The following is a 22,254-nucleotide window of genomic DNA, read 5'->3' on the forward strand; positions in this document are numbered from 1 at the left end:
GTTTCCTATCATGATGAAAACTCGGTCTTGCACTTCTGAGGAAAGGAATTAAAGTTTATTTACTTGATGCAAGTAATGTTGACCTTATTTTTTTGAATATTAAGCATCAGCGGTTTTCGACATGTATTGCATGCTGTTATGAAATTGTGTCGCTTCTGTTTGGCACTTAAAGGATCTTTAAATTTGAATAAAAATACGATTTTTGACAATAAATTCAAGCCAAACCTCAAAAAAATTAAAATGACAATAGTTTTCGATAAGAATCTAAACAAATTTTATAGTTCCAACATCCATAAAGATTCATATCAGAACAATGAAAATGCCACAAAAAATCACATCCACTGCTAGTGAAATTTTTGCATATCAGCGATTCTATTTAAAGTCAAAATATTTACAATAAAAATTCAATTTTAGAAACAAGATCAGCACTTTAAGTCAGACAAGCATTCACAACATTTCATTTAAATACACACAAACACCCTTCAACAGAAAAAGAAAAGCAGAAGAAGGAAAGAAAAGAATGGAATTTAATTCTCTTTGTCTTTTTTTGTTTCTTGTTCTTTAACAAAAATTGTTGTTTTAAATTTTTCAATTGTTCTTCACTTTTCGGAAAAGAAATGAGAGAATCATGCAAACAGTCTGGGTGAGCCAACGGGTTTACGGGGAAATGATGCTCTCACTTTGATACAGTAATATGATTACGAAGCATTCTTGAGATGCTGTAACTCACAAAACTTCCCACAATCATTGAAATCTACAGACATAGAATCACCAGAATTGTTTGAACCCCAACAAAGTCGAGTAACACAATGTAGTCGAAGGCTACATTGTATTGTAAAAAATGTAGTTGATGGCTACGTGACGACTCTAGGATGCCTTATTTCAGCCGATTTTTATGACGAAAATTGCAATTTTGCGCATTTCTCGTCGATATCCTCACAAATCTAAAACTATAACTTTGAAAATGTCACTTCCAACTACACAAACATCTTCAAAATTTCTCACAAATTCAAAAATATCAATTTTCATCCTTTCGGCATACATTCAGCATAAATAAAACCATAGAACGCGCATACATAAGAATGAAAACTTTCATGCCTGACTTGACACAGCGAGAACCTTTCTATCGCATAAAAAGAATAAGAAAAATTATTTTGTATATTGAAGGTGAGAAAGGAATTTTTCAATAATGGCTGCATAAAACCTTTTCTCACTTCTTACATCAAATACATTGATAACAAGCTAATACGTGAGAAATTTGGCATCTGTTAACTCAAATGGAATGAAGTACGAGTTGAAATTTATTCCAGAAAACAGGGCTGTTGGAAGCAACAATGAAGAGCATCTAACGGTATTGGCAGTAGATTATTGATGGAATAAAATCTCTCGTTCACATCTTTATTGAGGATTAAATGAGCAAAATGCTGTCACGATCCTTTTTATTCAATCGAATAAAATGAGATTTTTTGACACATTTGTTGATGTCATCAAAATGTGTATGCTCATAATGCAAAAAGGATACATATGTACACAAAAACCAAACCTATTCTATTTTAGTGCGTATATAATTCGAATAATTTAATCAGAAATATTTGACAAGTTTATTTAATGTCAGTGACAGGAGACAATAAAGACCAGATGAATGTAGGTGGGGATGAATAAAACAAACAGATGATGCTGATTAAAGCAACAACATTTAATTATTAGTTGCCCTATATTTTACTATTCCTTCTCTGACATATTATTTTGCTACTTTTTTTCTTTTCTGCTCTTTTGTTGTTATCATCACATTGTATACATGCTGTGTCCCTTGGGGCAAGATTATTCAAAGAGTTTATGCACAGCAGGTGCTGAAAGAGGATATACAAAGCATTTTCATAGTTGATGAAAAGATTTTAGAAATTTATAATAGGATTTTAAAGAATTTCAAAGGAAAATGTTTAGTTGTTGCATCTAAAGAGATGTCAAGGACACAAGAAGTATTTTTCAGGAATAAACTTTATCTGTATGAGTTGTCCATACGGCTGCCAAGCAGGCAGTTCTGTTAAAAGCGGTATTCGCTTGACAGCTAATTTGTAGTTGCTTCAAAGCCACTGCTGAGCGAATGACGGTTGAATCTAATTATACTGTACACCAAGGAGCGGGCAACTTAGGTGGCAAGTGACCAAATGGACAAACTTTGACACTAGAATTGTCCGCTGTACCCTCTGCCACCTTGTTGACAACATTTCAACTTAGCGCTGATCGAAATGCCTTCAAATTCCAATTCCTTAATAATTTTCAAATTAAATCCAATGGAATTCCCTCACAGACTTCTCATCTATTTCCTTATAAAATACTCGGAATAATTTGACACAAAATAAAAAACATCTTCTCGTTAAATCTGCACAGGAATTAAATTGAAATGAACATTTTTTGAATATTCAACAAGATTATAATAAATCCTTTTGTAAATCAACCTTATAAATGCCATCGCAATTTTCCGCAGAACTTGTCATCTTCAAACAAAATTTCTCCCATTAAATGACATGAAAGATGATTTCTTCCCTAAAAAATTCCTGCGAACAGCATAGGATACATCACGATTTTCTACCAAGGACTTCTTCCCCTATACTTTCTCTCCATCATCATCAACGTAACATGCTCACATATATATATATATATTTTCCTTCATTGCTAATTCTGTTAACAAAGTCACGTTTATTATCCATTCATGTCAATACATAAGTAGCAATAGTACTCATTCCGTTCTATTTCGAATACACAAATATAATATACAATATACGACGTTGATGACGATGACGTTATGATGATGATGGGGGTCGATCACAAATAACAAGTTTTTTATATATTTATATATACAATACTAAAGCTCATTGACATTTGAGAACATAAAAGTTTTATTTTCATTTCTTTTTTTTCTTGTACATGTTTAACATTGAAAATTCAGCTCTTGTAAGATTTTCAGGATGCATGTTCATACTCTTCCAAATTATAAAACACAATTGTTTATGATATTCGAGGATGTAGAGCAAATGTTGACTTCGTGATACTTTTATGATATTTTTTTGAAATGTATTTTGTTAAACATTTATTGAACGTTATGGATACGTGGATGTATGATAAGTGAAAATTATAAAACAGAAAAGTTTGACTTTCGATTTCCTTAACAAAATATTTTTATGGGGTTTTTATGGATTTTTATACCCTTGAAATCGGATTAAGTGCTTGTTAAGTTGGAACGAAATTTTTATGATTTTTTGGATTGCCTGAAATTTAAGAAAGCATAAGATAACCTCAAAAAATGTCTTAACCCTCAATATGCTTTAATATTAAAAGCTTAACCTCAAAATTTTCATCTTTATCTTCTTATTTTTAATGTCCTAAGATAACCTTTTATTTAAGACATTATAACCTCAATTTCCTCTATGACGGTTATGTTTATGCTCTGTCTCATGTTCAAACGGGAAGTTTCAGTATAGAAAATCTATCGGTAATTGATAGAAGCTTGTTCAATAATGATGTGCATTGATATTTTATCTTTTTTGGAATTTTGTCAAAAAATCTTAATTTTTTCTTGGAAATCAGGGGTTTAAAGCTCCTGATCGACTTCTCTGCTAATTCTCGGAAATACGAAACACCACGACCCATTGACCCCATAAAGAAAATTGAATTTTTACAACTTAAGCAACAAAAAATCAAAATATGATTACTATTAAAGAATCAAATAGAAAATCTACCCTGAGGTAAATGAGAGAATGGAAAGTAAATTGAAAATTGCATTGAAACATAAAATAAAGACTTTTATGTCCATAGTCAAAGTAATAGTTGGAAACAGCAAAGCGAAAAATAAAATTGTTGAATCATTTTGATGGATAAACTTTGCTTTCGTTTCCAACTTTATTCACCATCCATTCGACTATGCGATGCGCTTGCTGAATTTTGAGCAGCTATCTCTGTCTCCCCTCATCATTGTACTACAGAACGAATAAGATAGGGAAAAAAATTTACTGTTGTTGTTTGTTCTTAATTTTTCGCTTCCTTTCACTGCATAATACACACACAAAAAAAAAGTTTCGTACTTTGTATTGTATAATAACAAGATATTCACTCCACCTACATTACATCGCGAATTTCTATCGTCTGGTGATGAATACTTATTAAGTCTAGGAGATAGAAAAAAAGTGTAAAGATGTAATGATAATGGAGACAGCCATGGAACTATGATGCATGGCTTTAATGGGAACAATTTTTATATATTCTTGCAAGTGATGAGAAACTTTACTAATTTGGAAAAAGTTTGAGTTTTTGTTTTGTTTTAAGCACACGTGCTTCTACTGTAGACGAATAAATTAGAGCATGAAAGGTTTTGAAGACCATCATTTTGGGAATTACGTAGGTGGAATTTTTATTATTTTTAGAAGTATTTTAGTGAATGGTGTATTAAAGTAACAGGAGTAGGCATACATTCTGATCATTAAGGTATTCTCAGGGGAAGTTTTGTTAATTTATTGAGTATTCCCCGAGCTTAATTTGCAATTTATATGGAAACAACGTCAAACTTAGAGTTCATATGGACTATGAATGGATTTCCATGAATATCTGCTTTGTAACACATCTTGTGCTACGTAATTAGTAGCCACATAGACTCAACCCCAACAAAGTTAATAGAAACTGCAAAACAAAACGATTTCTCATTAAACTGCTCCTTGAATAATTTAATAAACTCAACCCGACCCTCAAATAATTCATGAAAGCACTTAACATACTGATTCATTCATATATGCTTCATCCATACTCCAGTTCACACTCCCTGATTTTTCATCTCATTTTTATATATCTCTTCCATCATCATACTAACAACCCTTTTATACTCCGCATACCCTTCATCCTCAATGCACGTATTAATCTAGATTCATACAATATTTATGAATAACTAAAAAAAAAATATAAATTTCTTTAGAGAGCACTAAATTTTCCCCACATAAAAGTATCCCCATTTTGATCCGCTTGAAACAGGTGAGAAATCCGACTATTCAACCACCACACGTCTCAACCATAATTGTGGTAAATAAATAATTTTCATTCAAGATTCTCTATGTTTTGTGCATTTAAAGTTTCAAACAAAAGCATTAAAACGGCAGCTATAGCATCAGCAGGTGGAAACAAATGGAAATGTCAGAATGAAAATGTTATTTGAAAAAATAATTCCGCTTTGGGAGAGAATATAATGTATATTAAAGACATCCTACACATGCATTAAGTTATATAAGGAATAAGGAATGATTCAGCCTATAAATTTATTTTGTTCTATTTTGAAGTATGTATAATGAGGCTTGAGGGCTTGATAGCTCTGGAGCATGAAAATATTGTGTAGGCTGGCAATTTTAAAGGTGTTGATTTGGGAACATTTTAAAGCTTTTGGTATGATTTAATAGAATTTTAGAAGGAATGGATGTTCATTGGATTTGAGTCCCCAGTTCTGACTGTATCTCTAAATCAATAAGAAGAAAATTGACTCAACCAGTCAAAAAAACTCAAATTTTCACCTGAAAAAATCCCATAAAATACAGCTTGCACGTCCATAATCCACATTCCCGTTTTTTGTCAAACTTCCAATATTTACGACAAATTTTCAAACAGACACCTTATGTATCCACATCATGCAAACATCCATACTGACTTTTAGGGCATTTATCTTCGTTTTCATGTTTAGCTTCAAAATTATTTCTCGATACAAACACCTGATGCTTTTATAGTATTAAAGCTTATGTTATGGAAGGTATACAATACAGAGAAGTTTCCCTTTAGTGGAAATGAAGCTTTTACTTTAAGCCATGACTGAATTTTTTCACGTAAACATAGCATGACACAGATATTACATATGAACATAGTGTTCCTGTAGATTCTTGTAGCTGCATTATTTGCCATTGGAAAATCTCACGAGTAATTGAAATTACTTAGTGCTTGTTGTGTAAAAGAAATTCTCACTCGTAAGAATTAATTAAATATTTTTGTAAGATTTTAATTTTCCCTCCTGCTTATCAACCGACATGAAGCAACATTGTAGGATTCAATGTGGAAAATAAGAAAATTTTATATCCAACTAGAAACAAAATTCAATCCACGATCCGAAAGCAAATGAAATAAAATAAAGTAAAAAGTTTTTCATCTCAAGTTTCGGTCATATTAAGCATGAAACTGTTCTTCTTCTTGACGATTTTTCTGTGTAATTTAAAAGCAAGTCTAAAGACTTGAGAAACGTTTATTGCTTAAGGCTCAGATATCAGTGAGTTATTGAAGGTCGTGATGGTATTTATTAGAAGATAAATTAATTGCTCTTAATTTTTGTTACTTGATGCTTGTTTCAATGGATCAGCAGTAAGCTATAATTATCCTTGAGTTTACAATTATTGCTAAGGATGGAAATAGATGGTGAAAGATTATTTTTAGGAAGTTAAACAATTTTGAAGATTGATGTTTAAAAATAATGGAACTTCATTTCCTTGGGATATTGACTTTTCTAAATTGAGAGTCTATTTTGTTAAAATTGGAACAAATGCCTCAACACGGAACAAATCGAGAACATGTGAAAGGCTGGGAGATCTGATTTATAATGGAAATCGGACCCACGTGCATAAAACAATGAAATACACAACCAGTCTGTTGCATATCCAATAATATTTTTGTCATAAAGGATCCAAACAGCTCCACTAGGGCATTTCTGCGTTGCCGTCTTGAGGTGAAGCGCGAAGTATCCTTAACGGTACCGTGAATGCTGATTTTGACTCATTTAGCAGTTTGCCGCTCGTGTGCCTTACATTCAAACTGACAACCATCTTTATATGACTTGATGCCCCAGTTTCCATTCTGCCCAGTCACGACAACTTTTAATTATATGACTAGAGTAGTTTGTTTGAGAAGTTTTGTTGTTTTTTATGCTTTCCGTCCAACTCAACAACTTAACATACTTTAAAAATAAATAAGGCATTAAAAAAACTTTGAAATTCACACAGAATCCATTAGTTAAACTCCAGTTTTAATAGGAGATTATTTTTCAAGTACAAGGAATAAACAACTTATGGAAGTGCTCTTAATCTAAAGCACTTGAATAAGTGATAATACGAAGGACAGTGCAATTTAATATTGCAGAGCTTTTTTTTCCTTGAGAGAAAATTTATTCCCATTATAAAGAACTTTATTTATCAAATTGTTCACTTCCATCGACCATTACTTACATTTCTCATAATATCATATAACTCTGTTCATTGTTCTGTGGTTTAAATAAGAGCGAAGCTTTTTTTCCTTTGTGTCATCAAATACGATATTTTAAAATTTACTGCTTTACAATGACAATAAGCAAAATAAGCAGCAACGAAATGGTTGTGTAATGACATCAAGTCATGAATAAGAAGAAGAAACATGGATTTTTATATTCTTTAAAAATATTTTTTCCCATTTTTTTTGATGATGAAATATGCTTTTGATTCGTAAATTGCTCAACAGCATTAACATTTATGTAGATGAGATGAAAGCAGGAAGGAAATTCTCTGTTAATGATGTAGGAATGTGGAATTCTTGCTTCAGACATTTCAAAGCAGAAAAAAATAAGCTTTTAGTCAGCAATTCGCTCATATATATAAAAAAATGTTTGAAGCCATTGTGCACTTGAAGAGATAAAGACGACAGACAAAAGAAGGAAAACAACAAGCGAGTGCAGTAAATGCTCGAATGATGATGAAGGGTTGTTGTGAATAAATTGAAATATTTTTCATTCTTTTGTCTATTCAAATTTCCTTTATAACTCATCAACCGTCACGAACAATCCAAATGAATCTTTTTTATGTGTCCATTTTCTGAAGACAATAGTCTAGCATTGTTGGTCCGTTTGTGACATAAAGCACTCTTAAAGCTCTAAAGGGATTTTGGATTAGCTTTGGAATCATTTTAGTATCATAGAGATTAGAGTTATAAATGTTTGTGAGCTTGCAGAATGATTTAATTTAAAAGAAGGTAGACGGTGATGGTTCTTAAGTTTCAATTTAAATGCAATCATAGGAATTAAGTTCATTCTAGGATTCCAACTGTTCATTTAAATGAACGACCTCTTTTAACCCAATTCACAAGAAGCCAGAAGGTATTTTCAAGGGAACAAGGAGCGCATCAAGGGGAAAGGGTCAAACCATGACCATATCCAGCTATGTCTTTGACACGTTTCCTTCCAAAACCTCAGTTTCTTTAATGACAGGTTCGTTCATCCTTCACAACACCACAATTGATAAATTCGTGTAATTTAGTTGCGGTTACATATTTACATGATGAAATATCTCAATATCTGATGTAATTTTATGATTGAAATCTGGAATATATTTTGAGATAATATAAGATGACAAGTTCAGAAATTTAATTAAATATCGATTGTATTATTTATTATGTTTATGACACAGTGGAATCGAATTAATACCAAGAATAATTCATAGTGATGTGATGTTCCTTTATATAACATACCGAAGCCACAAACATAATTCCCTTACATGACAATTTAAGATTATATCAGTTTTAATAGCAAAGCTTCACTTTATGGGATATTGCACTGGATATGCTTGATTTAAAACAGTTTATGGTCCAATAAAGCACACGATGTCCAAACAGTCATATCGAAGACTATCAGTTGATACTAATCATCTTCCTTTATCTAGCCTGCGTGGGGTTATACTGATAAGAATTATCAACTTATCGTTACTTTCCTTTCAAAACAAAAGTCATAACACGAATGACGTAGAGACACAAAATATTTCACAATATCAGCAACACGTGTTGTTGTGAAATTACAATCGAACTCTAAAATTAGTCTGAATTTTACAGTCGAATGTTATAGGTTAAATTTTAAGGCATCCAAAATGATATTTTGGATTTTATTAATTTTGGTATTTGTGATTTACATGTGGCTTACAAGTGATAGTGACTATTACGATAAGCTTGGAATTCCTTACGAGAAGCCATGGCCAATTGTTGGAAATAACTTGAACATTTTACGACAAAAAGAATCAATAAATGACATCATGAGTCGATGCTATAAGAAATATAAATCATCAAAAGTTTATGGATATTTCAATTTCATGTCAAAAATGTTCATCGTGACTGATCCAGAGCTAATTAAAAAGATTACAATCAAAGACTTTAATCATTTTATTAATCACGAAGACTCATTAGAAATGGATGACTTACTGTCAAGGACATTATTTGCATTAAGAGATAAAAAATGGCGAGATATGAGAACGACCTTGAGTCCAATGTTCACAAGTTCAAAGATGAAATTAATGTATGGCCTTTTATCGGATCACTCAAGGGACTTTATAAAATTTATGGAAGAGCAAGTTCAGGTGGGTAATAATATCAATGTTGATGTCGGTGACATTTTCAAGCGTTATACAGCAGATGGCATATCAACTGCTGCACTCGGTTTTGTTGGCAATAGTGTTAGAGATGAAAATAGTCAAACGTGTCGTATGGTACAGCAACTTGACAACGATTTTAATGGAACTTTAGGTGCACTAAAATTCATGCTTGCTATTGGCTTCCCAAAGATTTATAAATTCTTCAATATTCAACTAGTTAGGAAGGAGGTTAATGAATTTTTTAAACGAGTCGTGCTTGATGTCATGAATGAACGTGAAAAGTACAATATTTCACGTCCTGATGTAATTCAATTATTGTTGCAAGCACGCAAAGGACAACTTAACCATAAAATAAATGATACCGATGTTGATAAAGAATGGTCAAACTTTTCAGCCCATACAGAATTGGATGTAAGCTTAAAAAACGAGAAAATGTCGTATTTTGAGGATATGGACTGGGTTGCACAAGCATTTTTATTTTTCGGTGCGGGATTTGATACTTCTACGATGGCACTGCAAAGTTTATGTTATGATTTAGCTGATCATCAGGATATACAAGAAGAACTAATTGCCGAGGTTGATAAAGCTCGTGAAAAATTCAGTGACAATCTTATAACATATGAACCATTACACAAAATGAAATTTCTCGACATGGTTGTTTCTGAATCATTGAGACTGAGACCACCAGCTGGAATAACAGATAGGATGTGCAACAAAGATTACGTACTTGTATTAGGAAATGGACGAACTGTTAGCATTCGTAAAGGAAACACTATCGGAATCCCTATTTATCAAATTCATCATGATCCAGAGTATTATCCCAATCCAGAATCATTTAATCCATATCGTTTTAAGGATCCGAGTTCAATAGTTTCTGGTACGTACTTGCCATTTGGAATGGGAGCTAGAATTTGTAAGTTTGAGATACTCAATCATTTCTGATCCTTGGAATTTTGAAGTCTATTTCAAATCTGAATTTTTTCCCAGGTATTGGATCCCGATTTGCTCTGATGTCTATAAAACTGGTGCTTTTTAATATTCTATGCAAATTTAGTATCCAAAAGAGCGAGAAGACACCACAACAGCTGACTTATCAGCCTAATTTTAACTTCAAATATAATGAAACTATTTATTTGAATTTCATACCAAGAAACTAAGGATTCAATTTAGTTTTATGTATCACAAGCATGGATCTAAATGTTATGCATTTAAATAGCTTTTGAAATTTCAAAATAGGCAATAAAGACATTTATATTCAATTTTTTGGGTTTCTTCAATATTTCTTCTAATTTTTAGTTAAAATGTTTGATTTCCATTGTGTAACAAAGGATAATCAATGGTGGAATAGAATCCATACTTAGAGTTCTTAAATTTCAAATCAAACTTTTCAAAATTGATCAGAAATGTTCAAAACATGATTGATCCTTGCTTATAGATTTGTGAGGCTTCCAAATGAAATTTTGTGTCATCCAAAAAGGACTGCAAGGACAATTCACAAGCATCTTTAAATTAAAACTATCTCTAAACATTTCATGATATTTTCCATTAAATATACTTGTGACCCACTTTCCTATGCAGTCCTCAAAACGTAAAAGATTCACACAATATAGTTTTAAATGCAGCCCCACAAAAATAGGAGCAAACAAATTCCCAACATTTATTAAGAATATAAAGAGATAAAACTAACAAATTTTTCAAATGAAAACAACACTCCGTACCCGACTAGAGACGAAAGAAGTGAGAGTATGTAATGTGAAACCTTCAACCAACAAACAAGAAAAAATCTAGCAAATGAGATAATAAATAATAAAGAAATTTTTATTTAGAGCAGCTTTTTATTAAACGAGGAACTGCTTCAAATGATGAATTTTGTTACATAATAATGAGAAACTACTAAAAAAAATCTGCAATGTTCATTTTTAAAAACTAAATTTTCAACGATTTATGATGAAAGCAGAGAGAATGGCAAGGCAGAAGTAAGAGTAAAGCATGATGAGTAGTAGCAGTTGAATAATAAATTATGTTTAAGGGAAAGAAATGGATGAGTCTAACTTACAACATCATGATACAGAAAGATGAGCATTTATAATTGTTTTCCAAGCATAAGGAGCTGAACAAAAATTTTTTTTTGTGTTTCTGTGAACATAGAAAAGTTTCAAACCCTCAACAAAAGCGCAAAACTTTACCGACTGCTCGTCTTGTTTATGAAAAACAACAGGATAAAAATTAAAAAACATTTTTTCCTTAATGTTGTTTTCGTTTCATTTGGAGCATAACTTTCCTTACATTCTCGTCTTTTTTTGGTGTGTAGTTCTGTGCATAGCAATTATTTGTATTATTTTATGTATATTTCATGATGCCAAAACGTGATTTGTTGATAAACTACACTTTATATTGCTATTTTTATGCGATTATACTTTAATCAACATAATTACTATTGCATAAAGCAGTTTTAATTAACGAAATGTGAGGAATTCTAATTTATATACATCAAGCTATTGGATTTTCGTGGAAAATTTATTTTCCGTGTCAAACTCTATTTCCTTATTCAATTTGTGTCGTTACTTTATGTCTCATTAGATGAAGAAGAAGTTTTGCTTGATTTGCATAATCAAGTTGTAGAAAATTGGCAGAATAGGAACATTTTCTAATGAATTTATACGTTGAGGCTTTAGAGTCTGAATTTTGGATAGATTTGCTAACATTCGTATCAGTAGACAGTTTCTCGGAATATTTCTTGGCGTGACTCTGACTTGTTTCGGATTCGATTTAAATTCGGCATAATGCCAGAGTCACACTGACCTAGAGTCAAATTTGGGATCGATTAACAGACTTTCAAGATTGTATATCCTGGCATATCCAAGAAACCGGTCCCAAGAGCTGGTCAAAGCAAACTAAGCACCTGAATTCAACCTAGTATCAACTTTAGATTTAGATTCTAGTCGATTAGAGAAAATGCTTCTAAATTAGCAAGTAAGTAGCACCAGAAAATACAAAGTACATCCCCAACCACTCGAAGCTTTTAAAAATTAAAAAGACATTAAAAATTTATTTACAACAAAATAAAATTAAATTAAAAGCAAATTAAAAAGTTCGTTTAATTTAATATTTTTATTAAGTTCGTCATCAATTAATTCGTTAAGTTTACAACATAAATTATTCCTTAATGTACAATCTAAAATAATTAACAATGAGAAAAAATAATACGTGTGATAGAAAGAGAGTGTGATAGAATATCTTACTTAGCATCAATTACTACATAAAAAGAAATCTTTAAATAATTAATTGAGAAAAAGTTGAATAAAAAAATAAAAGTTAAATTAAATACATCAAGATTTTTCTGTTTTTTTGTTTCTAAATAATGTACAGTGTGAGTGGATAGATAATAATCAATTTGAGTGAAAAACACAAAATTGTTTAATTTTGCAATAGAGAGAAAATTTAGTTATCTACAAGAGCTTTGCTTTTAAGGTCATTTGAGATTCATAATGTGGGAAAAAAGGATATAGATGAGCTATGAAGCTGTCATAAAATATAGCATAGCTTGCATAATAAGCTGCAGTTATGGAAAAGCTTAAATTGTCAATTTGAGAAGAATTGAAAAATTCAGAAATTTTCTAAATTTAAAAATCTTAAAAATTGAAATTTTTTAACTCAAAAAATTAAATTTCAACAATTTTAATTAAAGGTAACAGTGTCTGACCATCGACTACAGACACTTCCAATACCTCAAATATTCACCCACATAAACCCACTTAAAATAAGAATTCATCTCATAAGAACATAAAACTTAATCATTTAAGAAGACAATAGCAACCCCAAATAGAGTTAAGAAGCAACAATCATTAAAGCACGCGAGCCTTTATCCTCGCTTAGCTGCCAGCTGTTGATAATGCTATTTCCACAACCCTCATTCAAATCAATTATTCAATAAATTATGTAAGATGAAATTTATGTGGGTATTAGTTAGAAACCAATTAAATTCTATTATTTTCATCTAAATTATCCTACATTTCCCATTATTGTCATGATACTGACATTATTTTAATTGCTATATTCATGAAAAATAAGAAAAGCGAATGAACAAAAATGACCTTAATAGCAAAAAAAAAGCTCCATCTTCCGACTACACAATTGTCTGTATGCTTGTGATGATATAAACAAGTAAATTAAATAAAGATGAATAAAAATAAAAAAATATAATTTTTTTTGTCTGGCATAATTAAATTAATTAAATCAATTAACATTTAAAAATACTTTAGCTGCGAAATACTGCTTCCAGTGCCTTCAGAGGATTTCTGTTGAATGAACGTAAAATCATAAAAATATTACATAGAAAGAGAGAGAGAAAGAGAAAGAAAAAGAATGAAATTAAGGTGAAGAAAACAAAAATTAATTTAACTAAATAAAAATTAAGGTGAAAATATACAAAAAATTAGGGCAAATTAGTAGAAAAAGGATAGGATATGCAACAACAAACTCATAAATCCTTTAATTAAAGTTAGTAAGAGTGAAAGCTGGTCAACTAATTAACGAATTCACTCCCATCTACATCTACATCTAGTCTACATCTAAACATACTGATAATGACGATGATGACTGCTTAAATGTATAATTAAATAGCATAAATCACACAACATATTTTTTTTCCATCTCCTTAATTTATAATCTTATTAAGGATTTATGGTTTTATGATCATTAAATGTATGGCATCCAATTACAACTTCTTATTAATACAATCATACACACACGCAGACATACACACACACACATATGGGAATGGGATGTTCACATAAAATTATTATTATTATGTCTAATAAATTACAGAGGTGTTGATTATGTGGGCGTAAAAGAACATTTTACTATATCACTCATTAATTAATGTTGACATTGCTGCTTACTTCATTGATTAAAATCAGTGATTTGGAAAAACCAAAAAAGATTTCCAAAGACATGATGGGTTTGGGAGTTTTATTGATGATTTCAGGGACTTTGGGTGTATTTAAATAAATTCAATTAATTAAAATTTTCCTGAGAAAATCACAACTGTGATCTAAATATCACTTTACTGTATTCAATAACAGTAGCTTCGTTGCTTTTGTGAATTTATAAATTAATTAACGATGAATAAATTTTAGTCAATTGATATTCTGTGATGAAATGGATGTGGGTGTGGATTTTAAAGAGTTTGTCTGTCATCTGGACAGAGTCTGTCATCTGTCAGTGATCTGGAGATTGGATCTCAAACTGTGAAATACTATATGTCATGGCATGATCTCAGATGTAGTAATCAAGATACATATCAGATGTCAATTAAAAACACAATACTAGCTCGAGTGACACAAAGGCTCAACTAAACTTATTTTATTAACCGTTTCGTGTCTATATGGCTGCCGAAAATAGGCAACTTCCATTTGGTGCAAATAAAAGAGGTTTAACGGAGCCTTAAAGTCACCGTAGCAACAAAACTCTTGAACATTAGGAAAAGCCTGGAAAAATCTTTTTTAAAAATATTCCCAGAAAATGCGCCTCAGCCTGCCAGTGTATTCAATTAATTTCCAATTTTCCCATTAATATTTAGAATTCAATGAAAAATTTCCTCAAACTTATGAAAAATTTAAATAAAATCCATAAATTTATTTTTTATATCTATTCCAAAACTTGTTTAGCTATTTTCTGAATTTTAAATTTTATGAATAAATTTTCATATGATTCAGTTGGTCGTAGGTAGATGAAAGAGAGAAGATAGGAATAAAAAAAAAGAGTTTTTAAATTTACATTTTTCCCCTCGATAAATTAAGTTTCCTTGACCGCAAGATGCTGTGATAGCAGTTGCATCCATAAAATTAATATTTTAAAACCACAAAAATTTGTATGTGCAACCGAGGAGCAATACATAAACGGTAAGGATGTATATTTATCAAAACATTATGGTATATGATGAAAAGTTTTACTACAACTTTATCTTTTGGCTTTCGACAGTCAATTTTCATCCTTTCTCTATTTCCTCTATCTGTGCATACAGTAGTAGATAGATATTTAAATCATACAATGGCACTTCCACTTCACATGCATTTATATGATAATGAAAATGATGATGTCTATTCCGTAGTTCCTAAAATTGCCTAATAAATTTACATAAATGATATTTTACTTCTATTGCCATTGATGGTCCTTTAGTTCATAAATATTTTCTATATCGTTTGTGTCATTGATATAGTTAGATCGAGCTATACAATCTGTGTCATCATCACAATCATTCCATACACACATACACACACACAAAAAAACAATACTTCTTTACTCTCTCAATGGATGATATTCAATTTAAATGGAAATCAATTGATTTGTGTATGGAGATAAAATAGCTTAATAGAAAATTTTGTCTCTACAGACTCATCCTATGTTACATCCATATATTGTGAGTTAAATGAAAATTGAACTGTTGACTAGGGCAATGAAATTCACATGAAAAAAAAATATCTTGATTATGGCACGTGAAAATTTGTTTAACTTGCTATTTTATATTACATTCAATGACATTACGAAATGGCGATTTTACTATATATTTTCTATTAAGCTTTAAGCATATTTTTATTGATTTTCATCTCGCATCTGTAGCCATTGCTAGGATGCTTTTCACTACCTTCAGTTGTTAGGTAGATGGAAAAAAAATGTAATATAAATGGTAAATAACAAATGCTTCAGCAATAAAAAAATGAGATTTCTTTCTCTGTTCACCAAGCGGCATGATGGTGAGTTGAGCTTTGTATGGAATGTGTTGGTTTGTCAGGCTGTATTTGGTGTATTTAGAATATTATTGTTGAAGTTAGGATTGTTAGAATGTGGCTTTGATACTAAACTATCGGGATGTTTTACGAAGCTTAGGAGATAGTCAGCATAAAGTTATAATCTGTTCTGAGCAGTATCTTTGGTGGGATTTACTTAGAAACCTTCAATATGGGTTTATTTCGCTTACATTTAGCTTGACTTAAAACTTATTGGATTAGTGTGGAAGATAAAATCCAGAAAAATGCATTGCAAACTACTCTCTTCTATTTGGTATTGTAAATTGACAGAGAGTAGCCAGCAAAAGAGCCAGCTTTAGGCGACATCTGAAGGAGGCCTTGGATCACAATTATCTCTTCAAACTCAACAGAAGTGTCTTGAAGATAGAGCTCAAAATTGACTAAAATGGTCAAAACTTAAATTCCATCAAAATCACAATCGAGCTCTACTTAAAGGAATCGCCAAAGACGTCAAAGCCATTAAAACAATAAATACACATAATAGTAACCCGATTACCATAATACACAGCAGATTCATACTAGATTACAGCACATTCAGCCTCAACAATGCGCTCAAGTCTCTTTCATCTCCCCCACAATCCAATTGCGATTCTCTCAGTTACATTTCTTTGATACAGGAAGGAAAGAAGGAGAAAAAAAAGAAATAAAAGGAAGATACAGTAAAAAAAGAATGAAGAATGCTCTGTCCCAGACATCATGCCATAATACTGTATACAAAATTGTAAGTTGTATAAATTCTTTTTTTCTCTCCTTTAGTTGAAGGACGTAGGGAATATTTTATATTGTATTAAGGCTCGTTCTCAACACACAACAAAAAAAAATTGTTAAAATTGTAATAAGTAAGTTGAATTCTTTTTCACATTTTATTCAACTTTTTTTTTCGAGAAATATTTATAAGATGAAGGTGAACGATGATAGTAATGATAATGGTTTTTGCTTATAAAAATGCGAGAAAAGGGAGAGGAAATGAGAAAGGAAAAAAGATTTTTTTTTTATCTTTCATTTCATCATTAGTTGGAAGTTGTGAGAGTAGCTTGTTATGAGTAAAGATGAAAAATTTCTTCTTTTTTGAGAAAAAAGTAATTCCAAAACTTAAAGGGAAATTTTGATGATACAATAATCAAGAAATATTTGACTTGGGATGTTTAAAGTTGCTAAACTTTTTTTTTATTATTCATGAGGGATTTGGCAGTGAATTTAGAAATTTAATACGAGGCAGATACACGAGGACTACATTCTGTTCAAGGTTTCATGCCTTTAAGGAGTATTATTGTGAGTACAACAAATTACTATAACAACCATGCAATTTAATCTCAATCAATCAAAATTACAATTTATTTCGGGTATCAAGTGACATTCAAAATCAATTTGAAGGATTTTTTTTAGGCATTTCCATGATGTATTTGCCTCTTGATAAATCAAATTAAAATTTAATTTCAAATTAAATCAGGCAGTTAAACAATTACTTAAATTGAATTTTAAGGGATGTTTAATTGTGGTTGCTGGATGGATTTTTGACTGTATTTGCTGAATTTTTGGATTTTTTCTAATTTTCTACAATTTCAAATCTGTTTTAAGATCCTAAACAGACAAAAAGCATAACAAGACCACTACGGTACCTAAAAGTGGTCTATTTACCTGTTAAGACCAAAAAAGGTACAATCCAATTAAAAATCAGCCTCAAAAATCCAAACCAACGCTCAAACTTAATTACTCATTCTTTATACATATTTAAGATAAAATATCGATCAACTCACCTCGTTGTTGCATCCTCATCATCCTCGTTCATCACGTGTTGACTAATGATTAGATTTTTATTACGATAAAATTCCTCATCGTCTTCATTAATATCAAATTCATCGTTATTATTGATATTATCGGTTGCTGTTGCAGATGCAATTTTCTTTTTCGTTTCGCGTGTGATTGTTGCAATCTTTTTCTCATTCTCTTGCCTTAGCTTTTCGATTTCATCTTCGGATAGGAATGAGAAAGACTTGTCTGTATATCCAATATTATTATCATCATTTGTCGTTGTTGCAATGATGAATATAAAGGAGAAAAAAAGATAGAAAAAATTCAATTATTCACAGCTTCAATAGAGAATTATTGGGATATAAAGGAGGACGGAAGCGAGCTTTAGGAGACAAAATCGAGCGAGATATTTGCATTAATCAGAGCATCATTATATTCCATTTAAAGTGTCTTTCATTTCTTCAATAATTCAAGGATTTCCCACTGCATTGCTCGAAGAACAGAAAGTTTGCACGTCGATGTCGCAAATTAAAATCTGCTTCAAGTATTGAAAAATTTATTACTTCCTGATATATAAAAAAGAGTGTTAAACTATCATCTGTACAATGTGCATCAATGAATAGATTGATGGATAAAAATAAAGCAATGAAAATAATAACGAGGATAAACCTCTCGAGAAAATTGAGTGTACAGGAAGAAAAAGCTCAAGCAATATGAAAATTTCTTTATGCTTTCGATTATCGGAAACGAGCATAAGCTCGAAGCAGAGATGAACGAAAGAGAATTTTCTTGCTTGCATAAATATTTTATGAGCGATGAGGGCGATGGAAAATTGAAAATTTTTCATTCTTTTCCTTCCTTTCCGTCTCATAATAAAAATCATCGTTATTCAATCATTGCAATGAATGGGAAAGCAAAAAAAAAGTTTTCATCATCATTTTGATGTTGGTGAATATCAAAATATAAAGAACATTCACAGTTCCTCTCTTTTTATCTTATTATTTCAATTTTCGAATAATTTTACCAACTCGAATGTATGCTCAGCTTGAACGAGCATCATGCTTAAATTCTCATATGAATTTTTTATCATCAATAAGCATGCTGCTTTATTTCTTCTATGGGTATGAATTTTTTATCAGCCATTCGAATGAAAAAGAAAGCAAGGAAAAACAAATCAATATTCTTAAATTTCTTATCGTCAACCGCAAGCTATTTTTATGCAAGATTTTCTTTTGAATTGGATGAAAAAGTCGTTCATAAATTACGTCCATCCAAAAACCAAGTCACAAGAACAACTCCTTTTGCATAGAATTATCAAGCAGCATCAAACCCACCTCTACCCATCGAAAACTGAACCATCACTTATGAACGACCCCCAACATTAAGAAAGGAAAAGAATTTTTTGGTTCTTTTGAGGGATTAGCATCAACAGTTGTTTATCAGATGGGATGGATTTAAAGATTAGATTACAAATAATACATGAAATTGGATATGAAGACCTTTAGTGGATTCAAATATTCTTTTTGAAAGGTATTACAAATTTGAGATTACTTAATAAGCTGATAAAAATCTGGTATGAACGAGTGGAGGTGGATCATCACATTAGTGGTGGATTTAGATATCCTGATGACAATGTATTGATCTAGAGGATATTGGAGGATACTGGGAGCTGTTCAAGTTGGGACAATCTCCTTAGTTTGAAGAACTAAAGGACTAATTCGCTGCCTGCAATAATGAAAATGTTCGAGTTTGGTTTTATGACCACAAATTGTCAAAAATCTCCAGAACGAACCCTAAGTAATCAATTAAGCCCAAAGAAAATCACAGGAAATCATTTTCATAATTGTAAACATTTCCTTCACCACATCACAGCCCTAAGCATAAATCAGATTATGCTATTGATACGTCATATTATTCTATCAATTGTAGGGATTACATGGTGTAATAAGTCGTGCTTATTACATAACTTAAATGCTCTGAGAATATTCCGCCCACATAAATCTTTCATAAAACATTCAATTTCTATGGTTTTATTGATTAAAATCCCTCAAAAGCTCATTAAGCGATTCAAAACGCATTAATTGCTTAATTGTCCAACATTAAACTGCCAATTAAACCTTAACTGGGTAATTTATGATGTTAAAATATTTCCATTATTTTTACTGATTTTTTACAGCGTCCATAAAAAAATGAAAATTTATTCAAAGGCAGTAATCGAAAGTTTTTGAAACTTAAAAAGCTGGACAACTTTTTATGATATTTTCCAAGATTCTTGTTTACCATAAAAGCTATTCCAAAGTATGTGAAAATCCACTTAGGGTTATTCTGTCTATGAATAAATTTATAAAGTTTTACAGCACTTTTTCCTTCAATCAAAAGAGACTTTTTATCCCCATTTAATAGCAAATATTGACATTAAAATCATATCACTTTCGATTATGAGTCTAAGTTCCAATGAAACTTTTTAAATATTTACTTTACGTTAAACGTGATGTAATATTAGATTAAATTTTCTTTTCTAGCTGCTCCCCTTTTATCTTCAACATTCTCCGCTATCTAGCTGCGATTTAAAAATCGAGATAAGAGATGAAAGAATAGAAAATCTTAAAAATTCTATTGGTGTGATAACGATGAATAGCGAACTGTAAACATACAGTAACTGTCAACATAATATGGCATAACAGAGGAGCATCAGTGTGAAGAGATTCCTCTGTCACCATAAATTAGCATTGGGAAAACAAGAAGAATGCAAAGTGAAAGCGACAGCCAGAAGGAATATTTTTTTCTCTCCATTGTACGGAAATGAGAGATTTAGTGGTTGTGCGCCAATGGTTAGGGATGCGGTTCAGTTACCTGATGTTTTTAAGTTTTGAGCAATTTATGGATTTGTTTCTGTAAATTAAGAATTGTGATTTTTCTAAAGAATTGTTTGAAAAATTGATTTATTCTTCAACTCAAGTGATGGACAACCTGTGTGCCGCCAATAAATGTTGGAAATGCCAGGAATCGTATGTCATGTGCAGTTTCGATCAAGGTGTGCAACGAAAATGAAAGATTGGCCATCAATGCTATAATCAGTCGAATATGCTCATGTATGTCAACTTGTACTTGACTTGACTTGCTAGCCGTACAGATCAAGTGTGATTCATGGCTGTCGTCAATCCCCCAATATGTGTATAGCTCAGAAAAATAAGGGTTGGATCCAATCTCAAAAAATCTGAAAATTCTCATCAAAATCTTTCACAGATAAACATAAAACGAGTCTATTGTCACACATAAAGTCTCATACATCCAGCAACAATAGCTAGATAGGTAAGTAGATATCTATAACAGCAATATCATCATCACCATCCTATGGGATGAATTTTAAATAATGTTCAAGCGAGAAAAGAATTCGACCGAAAATTCTCCTTAGTGGAACAACACTAAAAGTGCCAACAATGTTTATAAGGCATTAAAAGCTTTCCAATTTTCCTTATTTTTTGTGCTCGTTTCCCATATTTTTCAACAAGAAAAAACGAAGAAAAGGACGAAGAATAAAATAAAAAAGGAAGAATTTTTCATGTTGTCTTAAAATTTTTTTTTTTACCTGATTTGGGTGTCGGTTTTTGTTGATCTTCCATTACATGTTCAAAGAAACGCTTCTTATCAGAGACCGTTTTAGGTGTTTCAGATTTTGCTGATGATGGCGGTGTTGGGGACTGTTTATATGTTGTTTGAATTCGTAATCATGATTCAAATATAAGAAAATAAAACAAAAAAAGAAAATAAATGAAATTAAAAATTTAAAGGAAGTCAACTTAAAAAGCCTTTTTCTTGCTGTATCAAAAATGCAGTCAATTAAATTAAAGAGAATGAAAATTCTCTTTGAACAAGAAAAAGATAAATATAGAGACAGAGATAGATAATATCATTAAAATTATATTAGTAGGAGATAGAAGAAGTGTTTCTTAGTTCTTGACTCTTTTTTTCTACTTTCGATGTCACGTAGATTGTTATTGTGAGAGAATTAATTAATTTTTGATGTTCCATGTCTGCCTTAAAAACACAGTCACAAACATATAATTAAAATTCTCAATACCAATTTTAATTTAATTTAATTGAAAATGTGAATGTAATCTTCAATTTTTTACTTGATTTATTTAAAGCATAAGAATTTGTAAAATTAATTAATACTCATAATAATTGTATGAATTATACCAATACGTGATACCAAATACTACATAAAAATTAACTAAACTAAAATTATAATGCATATTAAAATTAAATCTAACAAACTAAAAAAGCTTATTTTA

At 31.0% G+C, this 22,254-nt stretch overlaps 2 protein-coding genes across 13 annotated transcripts in view; one reads left to right on the plus strand and one right to left on the minus strand.

Annotated features, from left to right (window-relative positions):
- scrib (scribble planar cell polarity protein) overlaps positions 1 to 22,254 on the minus strand; it is a 99,016-nt gene that overhangs the window by 26,303 nt on the left and 50,459 nt on the right. For 11 of the 12 annotated variants that reach the window (XM_070651116.1, XM_070651119.1, XM_070651126.1 and 8 more), the window contains 2 exons: positions 21,549 to 21,660; positions 17,965 to 18,205 (listed from right to left, as the gene is read on the minus strand). In XM_070651116.1, the coding sequence (XP_070507217.1) occupies positions 17,965 to 18,205; positions 21,549 to 21,660 (353 nt within the window). Of the gene's footprint in view, positions 1 to 12,613; positions 13,697 to 17,964; positions 18,206 to 21,548; positions 21,661 to 22,254 lie in introns of those variants that run through there. The other variant, XM_070651124.1, reaches the window with a different exon arrangement.
- LOC139098802 (cytochrome P450 9e2-like) lies at positions 8,863 to 10,657 on the plus strand. Its single transcript, XM_070651127.1, has 2 exons — positions 8,863 to 10,311; positions 10,386 to 10,657. The coding sequence occupies exons 1-2, from the start codon at positions 8,901 to 8,903 to the stop codon at positions 10,553 to 10,555; spliced, it is 1,581 nt and encodes a 526-aa protein (XP_070507228.1). The 5' UTR covers positions 8,863 to 8,900; the 3' UTR covers positions 10,556 to 10,657.

The sequence above is a fragment of the Chironomus tepperi genome, unplaced genomic scaffold, assembly GCF_022539635.2.
Source record: "Chironomus tepperi strain 1889 unplaced genomic scaffold, CSIRO-AGI_Ctep_v1 contig_453, whole genome shotgun sequence".
Taxonomy (NCBI): domain Eukaryota; kingdom Metazoa; phylum Arthropoda; class Insecta; order Diptera; family Chironomidae; genus Chironomus; species Chironomus tepperi.

What these genes read in the sequence shown, in the direction of transcription:
- LOC139098802 (XM_070651127.1), top strand. Translation starts at nt 8,901, where the DNA reads ATGATATTTTGGATTTTATTAATTTTGGTATTTGTGATTTACATGTGG. An exon ending in TGGAATGGGAGCTAGAATTT is followed by an intron (nt 10,312 to 10,385) that starts GTAAGTTTGAGA and finishes ATTTTTTCCCAG; the next exon opens with GTATTGGATCCCGATTTGCT.